This window comes from Monodelphis domestica, chromosome 4 (assembly GCF_027887165.1).
Source record: "Monodelphis domestica isolate mMonDom1 chromosome 4, mMonDom1.pri, whole genome shotgun sequence".
Classification (NCBI taxonomy): Eukaryota; Metazoa; Chordata; class Mammalia; order Didelphimorphia; family Didelphidae; genus Monodelphis; species Monodelphis domestica.
In genome coordinates, this window is record NC_077230.1 from 185960569 (window position 1) to 185973225 (window position 12657).

General features: G+C 37.3%; 1 protein-coding gene across 5 annotated transcripts in view; it reads left to right on the forward strand.

Annotated features, from left to right (window-relative positions):
* SCRN3 (secernin 3) overlaps window positions 1–9762 on the forward strand; it is a 42902-nt gene extending 33140 nt beyond the window's left edge. For all 5 annotated transcript variants that reach the window (XM_007494397.2, XM_056794018.1, XM_056794019.1 and 2 more), the window contains 3 exons: window positions 642–804; window positions 1154–1334; window positions 8437–9762. In XM_007494397.2, coding sequence (XP_007494459.1) covers window positions 642–804; window positions 1154–1334; window positions 8437–8610 — 518 coding nt within the window. In that variant the 3' untranslated portion in view covers window positions 8611–9762. The remainder of the gene's footprint in view (window positions 1–641; window positions 805–1153; window positions 1335–8436) is intronic.
* Window positions 9763–12657: the final 2895 nt, after the last annotated feature.

The window sequence follows — 12657 nt, forward strand, 5'->3', positions numbered from 1 at the left end:
AAGTAAATAAAGAATTCTGAGGGGATCAAATATTAATACTAATAGCTCAATTTCCAACATAACACTTGGCTGCCAAAGAGAGACAAATATGGAAAATCACTAAATGGTAATCTTGAAATCATTGTTATTTAAATAATTTTCTTTCAGCTCCATGTGGGAAATAGGATTGGTTGCATTTTTTTTTCATTGCTCCCTTGTTGCTTTTTACTTCTTTGGGAATTCTATTTTAGCAATAGTCATTTATATAGCTAATCTGAAATTATTCTTAGTTGGTGATAAACCTGATGAGCTTAATGTAGTTGGTTTGATGATAAAATGTACATTTTGTTAATAACTTGATGTTGTTATATTATGGTGGTGTTTTTACTAGGACCGATATTTCATGTTATTCATCATGAGCAGAGATAACACCTTACGTGTAAGAAGGCATTCTCTTGGGTAAAGTGTTGGTTTGTCTTATTTGAGTTAATTACAGATCTAATTCTGACAGGCTTCTGTTCTGGTAGGAGGACTTGGGAAAAGACTCATTTTAGTTCTATGACTTTGTAAAGTAAACTTCTTTAATGTCAAACTGTACAAATTGGACTTAGGACTTGCTAACATAGTTGCATAACTAATTTGATTTTCAAAATTTTCAATAGGAAATATAACTTTTGAAACAATGATGGAAATTCTCCGAGACAAAGAGAGTGGCATTAACATGAAAGGAGCATTTCAGACTACTGGCAGCATGGTTTCCATTTTACCTTCAGATCCCAGCCTTCCGTGTATTCATTTCTTTACAGGAACCCCTCACCCTGAAAGGTGAAGTCAGAGGTGGGGAATTAGTCGGTAGGGAAAAGAATCTTAACATGTAGTTAAATTAATATCATTATAGTTTTAATAAAATAATTTTAAGAGGTTCAAAATATAGTATATATTATAAAGGTTTAGTATCTCATCTCTATGCACATGTAATTGTTGGTAGTGAATACTTTGTTCCCTTAATGGAGAATGTTAATATCTTTTAATATTTTAAAATTATATAGTTTAAACATAGCTTTATTAATGGAGACTTATCTAAAGAGAGCAATAGAAGAAAATGAGTTCATCAGATACTCTACATCTTGATTGACCCTCCTTTAATAAAGAATCTGTTCTTTTTTGCTTCTAGATCTGTTTTTAAGCCATTTATTTTTGCACCAAATCTCACTCATTTACTAGAAACTATTTCACCAACATTTGGACTTGAAGATCCAGTTAAAAAGCATCCACGTTTTCAGAGTAAATGCGACAGAAGGCATCCTCTTTACCAGAGACATGATCAGGCAATAGAAATAATGAATGCTGATGAGGTATGAAAATTCAATTTAACAAACATTTATTAAATGTCCACTATGTGCAAAGCTTATGCTAGATTTAGGCAAAATGGTGGTGGGATGTAAGGTTTATTATATAGGACAAAGGATCTGCCTTAATAAAGCTTATAGTCTACTTCAGGATCTTCAAGAGTCACTTGATTTATGTTTCATCCATAGTTTCTAGTTTTGAGTTTCAATTTTTTTTTGCCATCTTGTACAAATAGGCCTAAGAAAGAGTTTGATGAAATTACTGAAGTCTGTTTTTCTGGTATGTTTTGGGGGGAAATAGAATATGTGTGACATTCTTTTATTTAGTAAACAATTATTGGGGCTTGCCTCTACATGAAATGTCACACTTCATCTTAAAGTCATTGAAAGACAAATGCTTCAGTCTATTATCTAGTACTCCTTATTACCCATTAAAAGATAATATTGTGCAATGTTGCCTATTGATCCATTCCATTGTGACTTTTCTTTTTTTTTGATCATATGAACATTCTAGCATGACATTTATGTTCTTTATAGATATCCTTCTGACACAGCATTTTTTTTAATTAGTGTAAGTCAGTGGTAAGAATTGGGCAGCACAGTATCTTATACTTTTGTCCAAAAAGCAACTTCACAAATATAAGTTGCAGGAGGTATGACTGGATAGCAGTTTGTTTGAAAGTGATTTAGGTGCAATAGACGCGGGGTAAATGACCTCAGCTGGACAATATATGACAAATGCAGAGAACCCAGCTTTTGGGATAAAAATCCACTATTTCATAAAAACTGCTGGGAAAATTGGAGGACAGTGTGGGAAAGATTAGGTTTAGATCAACACCTCACACCCTACACCAAGATAAATTCAAAATGGGTGAATGACTTGAACATAAAGAAGGAAACTATAAGTAAATTAGGCAAACACAGAATAGTATACATGTCAGACCTTTGGGAAGGGAAAGATTTTAAAACCAAGCAAGACTTAGAAAGAGTCACAAAATGCAAAATAAATAATTTGGAATACATCAAATTAAAAAGTTTTTGTACAAACAAAACCAATGTAATTAAAATCAGAAGGAAAGCAACAAATTGGGAAGCAATCTTCATAAAAACCTCTGACAAAGGTTTAACTACTCAAATTTACAAAGAGCTAAATCAATTGTACAAAAAATCAAGCCATTCTCCAATTGATAAATGGGCAAGGGACATGAACAGGCAGGTCTCATCCAAAGAAATCAAAACTATTAATAAGCACATGAAAAAGTGCTCTACATCTCTTATAATCAGAGAAATGCAAATCAAAACAACTCTGAGGTATCACCTCACACCTAGCAGATTGGCTAACATGACAGCTATGGAAAGTAATGAATGCTGGAGGGGATGTGGCAAAATAGGGACACTAATTCATTGCTGGTGGAGTTGTGAATTGATCCAACTACTCTGGAGGGCAATTTGGAACTATGCCCAAAGGGTGATAAAAGACTGTCTGCCCTATGATCCAGCTATAGCACTGCTGGGTTTGTACCTCAAAGAGATAATAAGGAAAAAGACTTGTGCAAGAATATTCATAGCTGCGCTCTTTGTGGTGGCCAAAAATTGGAAAACGAGGGGATGCCCTTCAATTGGGGAATGGCTGAACAAATTGTGGTATATGTTGGTGATGGAATACTATTGTGCTAAAAGGAATAATGAAGTGGAGGAATTCCATGGAGACTGGAACAACCTCCAGGAAGTGATGCAGAGCGAAAGGAGCAGAACCAGGAAAACACTGTACACAGAGACTGATACACTGTGGTACAATCGAAGGTGATGGACTTCTCCATTAGTGTCAATGCAGTGTCCCTGAACAATCTGCAGAGATCTAAAAAACACTATCCACAAGCAGAGGATAAACTGTGGGAGTAAAAACACTGATGAAAAGTAACTGCTTGACTACAGGGGTGGAGGAGATAAGACTGAGGAGAGACTCTAAATGAACACTCCAATGCAAATACCAACAACACGGAAATGGGTTCGAGTCAAGAACACATGTGATACCCAGTGGAATCATGTGTCAGCTATGGGAGAGGTGGTGGGAGGAAAAGAAAATGATTTTTGTTTCCAATGAATGTTTGGAAATGACCAAATAAAATAATGTTTATTTAAAAAAAAAGTAAGTGATTTAGGGGCTTAATATTTACGGTTAATATGGATTTTTAACAATGTGATGTAGCAACCAAAAAGCCTTTATTAAGAGAGACTCTCAGTGTCTAGGACCAGGTAGGTGGAGTTCTTTTCTGCTGTGCCTTGCTCAGATGGCATCTGAGTTTTGCATTTAGTTATGGGCAACACATTTTAGAAGAACATTAATATGGGGCAGCTAGGCAGCACAATGGATAGAGTACCAGGCCTGGAGTCAGGACCCTGGGTTTAGATTATTTTCTAGCTATGTGACCCTGGACAATTTCAATTGTCTGGCTCTTATCGTTCTTCTGTCTTAGACTTAATGCTAAGCCAGAAGGTAAGGGCTTTAAAAAAAATGACATTGATAAACTGGAAAATATTCAGTCAAAGGGTACAAGTTTACGTTCAAAATACTTGTGTTCAATCCCCCAAAGTTCAATCCTTCACACTCCAAAGTTTGTGCTGGATCTTCTGATGCTGTGGAGATTTTCTTCAGGCATCTTCATGGTGCCTTCTTCAAACAATTTATCCTCTAGATTCAAAGAGTTATGGGGCTCTCTTTCCTGAAATGTTTCTTTCTCAAAAGATTTTTTTTTTAGCTTTATGGCAATTGTACAATCCTCCCTGAGGAGGGTGTTGTAATCCCTATGATAATTACACAATCCCCCTGGAGATCTTCCTGAGGAGGATGTTGACCAACATTTGGATCAACTTGGAATACATTAATTTTCATTTAGAAAACAGCTTTTTATAAAACTTTTGTAGCAGAAACTTGTTTTGTTCTCTACTTTTAATTTGACATTCCTTTTAATATCAATAATCATTCAGAAGCTACTAGGCTTCATGTGAAATGCTCCCTCTTACTGGCCATTTAGGGGTACCATGAAAATTTTTCCACCTCTTGTATAAGACTATAATGCATCAAGGAGTAACCAAATCCCTTGGGTTTGCTCCCTCCTTTGGCATGAGACTGTAACAGCTCTAAAAAGCATGTCTTTTATATGTCCCATCCATTTAAATGTGGAGGTGAAGACTACAATAGTAAAAACTTCAAAATTTTCATTCATTATATTTTATAAATGCAGAGGTGGGTAATATTATAGGCACTTCACTTCAGAAGGCCCTTTAAAATCAATTAAATTTTTAGATTATTAAATTTTCCTGTACTTTCTAATGGTATTTTATTGTACCTCCCCAGTCATATGGGGAGGTACAAACAACAAAAATGCAACAGAACATATTAAAAAAAATCAACAAATACAATATGTATGACAGGATACAGGGATTGAATTAAAGAGTCCCTTCTCTATTTGATGGCTCCTTTACAGAGACTTCATTATTTGGAGGGGAACAAACTGAAACAGTTGATTCCTCAGGTACTTTTAGTATCATGGTGCCATATTGAGTGAATGTTATTGTGGCTCTAAGTTTATATAAAAGTTCTCTCCCTAGCAAATTTAGAGAAGACCCAGGAATTAAAAGAAAAGAATGTTCTACTGATACATGCCCAACAGATACCATTCAAGGGGAAAGTTCTGAGACCTTTTGAAGTATTCCTGATACACCTACTACATTTCGAGAGCCAATCAAGTCACATTCAGCATCCAGTTTACTTACTAAAACTGATCTGGAAGCTCCAGTATCTAAGAGACAATTATAATATGTGTTCCCAACCTTTAGGGTTACATAAGGCTTTTTACTATATGGGGTAGAATAGATTGGAATAACTGGGGAAGGAAGGGAGATAGAGGGGGGCAGTTTGATAAATATTTCTTCTTACTCTGGGTTTTTTTAAAGCTTTTCTCGATGTTCTTGATATATGTCTTGAGCTCCCCCAAACTCTCCTCAAGTTTTTTTTATGAGAATTATACAATCTCTCTCAAAGTGAGATGAATTTCTTCTTTGGATCCCAAGATTATGCAAGCTATATGTCAGTCTTCTCTTAAGGAGAGATAGATGAACTGCACAATATTTTGTTATTATAAGTATCCCCAGGAACAGTGCTAGATATATACACTGTGATGTGTTTTCTAAGATCACAAGTTATTTTAGATCTACAAGTAGTAGTGTATTCCCGATTTGGGTTATGCTGCTCAGTATCATGTTTGGTTGCCTATTTAATTTTAAAGTTTAGGATTTACTTTTCTTCAGCTGAGGAATTAGTTACTAATAGCTGTCTCAGGGATAGTTTAGAGATAATAGAAAGGAGAATATCAGAAGATTATGTATATTCATTATCCCTTTGTGGTCTCCAAAATATGTAGGAATTTAAAATTAATTTTTTTGAGTAAAGTCAGTAAAGGAGAGCCAGCTATTCTCTCACCCAAGTTCTCTCCAAGAGGCAGGCCAAGACAATGACTCCAGGTGAAGGTGACTCCTGAGGTCAGCTTTCTTCCTTGAGCCAACCTTCTTTCTTGAGCTGACTTCCTTCTTCAAGTCCAACTTTTCCTTGAGGCTGACTTCCTCTTTTCCTCTTCAGAGGCTCTTCAGAGCCTTTTATAGTGGCTTCTGATCTCCTCTCCTCTTCACAGGGACCAATCACAGTTTCCAAATTGTCTAGTATTGCCGAAGGGGCAGTGTCTGTGAGATTCACACCTCTCATCCTCTGAAGGAGTGACAACTCTTATCAAAGGCCTCTGAAGGTCAATTTTTCATCAAAAAGACTCACAGCTAAGGGTGTGAACCTTCCAAATCCCACCCTCTGGAGAGGTGAATACCCATCAAAAGAGTCCACAGACCCCTGGCTGACTGAGGTGTGAACTCTCCAAGTGGTTTGTGAGCTCTTCTACCAAGCCCAAGCTGGGGAACTTCAAGTTATTGCCAACCAAAGTGTTAACTCCAACTTTGCAAAGAGAATAAAGGACTCCCTTTTTACAAGTGTAAATTCAGAATGGGCAAAGAGGACCAAGAATTTCCTTTCACATACTTTAGGGGCCACTTAATCATATAGTAACAATGTGGTGTGTGGGAAATATGGATGGCTGGTCCCTAATCTTGGCTTGGTGGAATTTTGGGCAGGTGGCTACTTAATTTTTTTGAGTTGTACTTTCCTATACAGTAGTGATATTGGGCTTAATTCCTAATTAAGTTACTTCCAGCTGGAAAAATTCTAAAATTAGTTTCTCTTTGCATATTTCTTTTATTAATTGAATAAGGCATCTGCCAACTATTTTTAAGCAATTTATTCATGGAAATGATTTAGTGTCCTGTGCCTTTGGTAAGATGCAAATATAATTAAGATATGTTACTGATACCACTGATGTAGTAGAACTTATAACACAAAACCCAATACATAGTGTTATACAGTTAACTATTAAAAAATTTTTTTTTATTTAGAATTTTTTCCATGGTTACATGATTCATGATTACCTCCACCCCCTTCCCAGAGCTGACAAGCAGTTCCACTGGGTTATACATGTGTCATTGCAGTAGTGTGATCTTTTAACATCACATCCCTAATCACATCCCTATCTAAACATGTGATCAATCATATGTTTTTCTTCTGCATTTCTGTTCCCCCCAGTTCTTTCTCTGGATGTGGATAGCGTTCTTTCTCAAAAGTTCCTCTGGATTTATACAGTTAACTATTGAGCAGAGTAGAACAAGAGCACAAAAATGGCCCTAAGTACTATATATATTTAAGCACGAATTTCTCATTAAGTACCAAGAGAAATATGTTGTATTAAGTTCAGAAATTTTTACTTAATATAGAGTAATGGTTTCACAGATGGGAAACCACAGACATTTTTTTTAACTTAAAAAAATTTTTCAATGATATGTAGAAATCATTTTGACAGTTGTCTGACATTTTGTAATTCAAATTCTCTTTCTCCCTCTCTTCTTCCACCACTCCCTGAAGTGGTAAATAATCTGATATAGGTTATGCCAGTGCTGTCATGCGATGCATATTTCTGTATTCCTCATGCTGTGAAAGAAGACACATATTACACAGATAATAAAAGCATTCATGAAAGAAATAAAGCGAAATGGCTTGCTTCAATCAGACTCCAACAGTTTCATCTCTAGCTAGGGATAATATTTTTCATCATGAATCTCTTGGGAATCTTGCTTTGCTGATAGTTTAGCCACTTCATAGTTGATCTTTGTATAATATTTCTGTTACTATATATAGGGTTCTTCTGGTTCTTCTTGTTTCACTTTATATCAGTTCACATAAGTCTTTCCAGGTTTTTCTGAACTTATCCTTTTCATCATTTCTTATGGCTCAATAGTATTCCATTACAACCGTATACCACAACTTGTTCAGCCATTCCCCAGGCAATGGACAACTCCTCAGTTTCCAATTCTTTGTCACTACAAAAAAAAAGTACTAAAAACATTTTTTGTAAGTAGGACCTTTCCCTATGTTTCTGGTCTTTTGGGGATACAGACCCAGTAGTGGTATTTCTGGATCAAAGGGTATTCAGAGTTTTATGGCCCTTTGTGCATGGTTCCATATTGCTCTCCAAAAATGGTTGTTATCAGTTCACAGTTCCACCAATGAGTGCATTAGTGTCCTAGTTTTCCCACATCCTCTCCAACATTTAGCATTTTCTTTTTTGATTGTATTAGCCAATCTGATAAGAGTGAGTTTGTATCTTGGAATTTTCCAAGTCCTTAGTAAGAATTTTTTTTCCATTTACTCCCAACTTTGCTGAAGAAGTATGAACTTCAGACCTATCCTAGATATCTTTCTAGGGCTATTATTTTAAAAATCTGAATGGTAGCAATTTAAAGGATTTTTTATCATTTCTGCTTTCAAATTATGGAAATAGGAGAAACCAATGAAATTGGTTTAATAAATTAAATTGGTTAAATAAATTAAAATGAAAGAACCTTGCATGAAGAAGGTGGTAGGTGGGAGGCATAAATAAACTAATAAATGCATTTGTTGATCTTTTGAAGTCTTGTGTTTCATTAACATTTCATTTAAATTTTTTTTTTTTAGGAAAAAGGCAGAAAAATGCTGGAAGAGATGAGGATATTGGAGAAAGAAATACTCAAAGAAATGGAATTAGTCCTTCAGAATAAGTGTCTTGATGAGAACAGAACTATTGATCTTTTTTCTCAATGTGTAAAAAACGAAATGAAAATTTATGGGCCAATTATTGGCTCTCCGTGAACATACCAAGTTCAGAGGTCTCCTTCAAAGGCAGTCCTAAGCTATTAAATCCAGTAAATCTGAGTTCAATAGACTTGATCAGTTTTTAGTAATATTCAGGTAGCTGAAATTTAATCTTGATTATTAGTAAAACTGTCATCTTTCTGGGATACTGAAAAAGAAAATAAGGTTCATATGAATTTTAATTGATATTCTTATTTCAGAGAATACTTAAAAGCTATTTGGAAATAGTAGATTAGAATATCATATCAGTGTTAAAGTAATTATGAATTTCAAGTTGATTTTCTAATGCTTTGTGAAAGCACAAAATGTTTAAAATGAAGTACAGAGTAATATATGTTACAATAATGTTATAATTATTTTTGTAGTATCCTAAAATATCTTTCAATTATAATAAGAAAACAGACTGTTCTTTAAGGAGACTGTTCTTTAAAACACTTAGTAAAAAAAAAAACCAATGAGTCATCTGTGACTTGAGTAAAATTATAAGAACAAGAAACTGGTTTTTGAGATTAGGTCTTTCTCTCTGATCCAGCCTGAAAGAACATTGGCCACTCATGGTCATGATCTCACTTTGCTGCATTGTATGGAAGCTTTGAGCCTGATTCTTTTCTGACTTGAGCTGGGTTTGCCTCTCCTTCAGCATCCTGAAACATCCTTACCTGTCCTCCCCAAAGCTCTGCATGCATGCTGGTGTCACACAGTATAGACACCTGATTGACTTTAGATCTCCTCCGGTCCAAAAACTCTTGATCTCAAGTACCCACCAGGCTTAGCCTACCCATCCACAGAGTTCATAGGTGTGCACCGCTAGACCTCATAACAAGAAACTTCTCAAGAATTACATATTGTTCTCCTACTTAATTTCAGTATATCTATTCTGCCCAGGCAGAATATAGCACAAAGATGCTCTTTGTAAAATTGACTGTGACTGAATTGTACTAGTTGATTTTCCATGATTTTGGGGGGAAATATTTTAACCTTATAAAATTAATTTCACTCAAATATCTGTGTCCCCAGCATCTACATACTTCTAAATACCATATATATGCCCTTCCTGTCTTTGTTAACTTGTGTTCTTCTTTTCTTTATTTCATTCTGTAGAAAGATAGCTTGTCTGGGGATATAAAGATGAAGAAAACTAGGCCTTAACTTTTGTTTCTTTGTCTTGTGTTCTTTCAATCTCTCATATCCATTTTTTCCAGGGGTGGGGGGGTAGGGGGGACGGGGAAGGGGCCAGAGATTAGGAATAGCAGAAGAGAAAGTTAATAAAAGTCAAACATAAAATTCAAGCAGATAGTGTATAAATCTATATTTGGGAATGTGCCACCTGCATTGGTAGGAATTTCCTCATCTGAGAATTTTCTATATCAATAAAATTACAGGTCTAATCCCTATTTCTGTCCCTATTAATTCACTGTACATCTAATGCACATTTATCCTCAAGATACTAAAAGAAAGGTCTCAAGAATATTTAGTGAATCTTTTATGGGGGATTTATGAACAAACATGATCAAAAATCATACAGAATGAGAAAGTATGGGGAGGAGGTGGGGATTTTGTCCTGTACTGGTCGAGGATTCCTCTCCCTAAAGGAAAAACTGATCCAATAAAAGTAAGCCTGGAATACATTTAGACTATTCTAGTTTTGGCCTACGGAGCTCATATTTTAATAAATACTCTGCATACTGTGGGGTTTCCCTTAGTGTAGATTATTGATATTAGAAAAATATACATGCCATTCTTGTACAAGGCTGATGTTCCCCGTGTTATAATTTGTGGTTAGAGAAAGCCTTAGAGATGTCTGGCCCAATTCCCTCATTTTACAGAGGTTAGTGGCAGTCAGGACTGGAACCTACGTCTCAACTCTTAGGTTCAGTTTTATTTTCACTACGTCATGTAGCCTCATCATGTTGCTTTCTCTGTGTGTAATCTACCAGTGCAGATGAGGTTACTACTTCCCTGTGTGCATTTACATCATTTGTTTTTTATGTTGATATTAGTACTAAACATTACAGTTAACTTATGAAAATAATAAACCAGGACACCAAAACCTTTTGACGACTGAAGACACGTCAGCCTGGGTGTGGGGAGTACTGCCGTTTGCCGTGCTATCTGTAGAGTGGTTGACCCTTGGAGCTGGCACTGGGGAAACAACACTGAGAGGATTTAGAGCTGGGGGGTGTCCCAGGGGCTCACTTAGGAATGTATGGAAAGCAGACACCTGAATTTAAAGCTGGGCTTTTCTGTTAGTCAAAGTGACTTTACTGTTCAGACTCCATTGTTTGGAAGTTGTGAACCTGGAGTCTAGGAACTTGTTTCTTTAAACATTTTGGCAAATGTATTTCAATAAAACTGATTTTCTTTGTAAAATAGTATTCTGAGAAGAGGTCCATAGGCCTTACCAAACTATCCAAGTGGTCCTTGATTCAAAAAAAGGTTAATAATGCTTGGACTTGGGGCGGGGAGGTGGCTCAGAGGATTAAGAGCCAGGCCCAGAGATGGGAGGTCCTGGGTTCAAATTTGGCCTCAGACACTTCCCAGCTCTGTGACCCTGAGCAAGTCACTGAACCCCCATTGCCTAGCCCTTACCACTCTTCTATCTTGGAACCAATACACAGTATTAATTCTAAGATGGAAGGTAAGGATTTAAAATAAAAAAGTATGCCTGGATTAGATAATTCCTTACGGTTTCTTCTTAAGACTTGCGATCCTAGTTCGCAGCCCACATTTCACATTTGAAAAGAGGAGGAAACTGAGATCAAGGAGGACATGTCAAACATCATCTTCATTTCTTCCATGTCAAAAAAGATCTTTGTCTAGTGGGTCCCTTTTCTGCAGAAACATCTGATTTTATGAGTATCAATGGAAAAATACGTGCCCCTTAGGCAGCTTTGCAGTTACACATCTTCCCCAGCAAGGGGTGCCACTCTTGTATTTTTCTCTTTTACAAAGTCAGTATCTATTTTACCCAGAACTTAGTTGGAATTTAACTGCTCTGTCATGCCCTAGAACTACCCACTTGGAAGCTTGTATTTGAACCTATAGGGTTTAGTTCTTTCTCTTTAATGCTTTTTTTTTTGGTCTTATCTCTAGGATTTATAATACAAATGAGATGATGTATACATGCTTACTGTAACTATAAAGTATTTGTAATTACCGGCAGTAAATATGTAATACCCACATCTATAGATATGAGTATTCCCTCCACATCCAGTGTTATTCTCTTTATCTTTACATTGGCCTTCCTCTGGTTATTTTAATATTTTACCAATACCCGTGTAATATTCAGTGACCAGCCATTCTGGCCACAGGACGGGCCCAGCCAAGATTTTCAGGCCACTTTTCACACGTCATCTTTGGCAAGTTACTCAAACAGCTACCACGAATGGTCTTGTTCCCCTTAGTAATTCTCAGGAGAGTGCGGAGCTCCTGGGCTTACCGCGAGAGGCCCGCGTGAGGAGACGGAAAGCCTGACATGGTTTTTCAAGTGAGTGAGCCCGATCTCTGCCTTCCCCGCTTAGTAAATCGAACACGGGTTCCATTTCCTTAGGGGTCAGCCCCATGCTTGCCTATCCATCTAAGGGAGAGCACGGCTCAGGCTGGTGCCCTTCGTAGATTTGGAGAGATGGGCCCCCCATCTGCATCGGGGAACGTGTCGGCAGGATGCGCGGGCTCCTGTAAGCATGAGATGTCCCTCCTTGTGCGGAAGGCCTCAGAGCCACACGCGTATGGTGAGAGGAAGCTCGGGCAAGGGAGGTGTGGCCTTAGAAGCCCCTCCGTGTCGCCTCCAGGGAAAAGCCAGCCTCACTCAGGTGGTCCAGGAGGAGCAGCAGCCCCTGCCCCCTGGGCATGTGCAGGTGTATCGTGGATGCTCGTTATTTTCCAATCATGGCCTTGCCGCCACCCCCTCCCCCCCAGGGTGCCCCTGAGTCCTCCAAAGTCAGGCCGAGGCACTACAGTCTTCCTACTCTTTCAGCATTGTGGTGGAAAAGTGTTCGCTCATTCTGCTGACTTCACGCAGCATGATTAGTTCATACGGGTCTA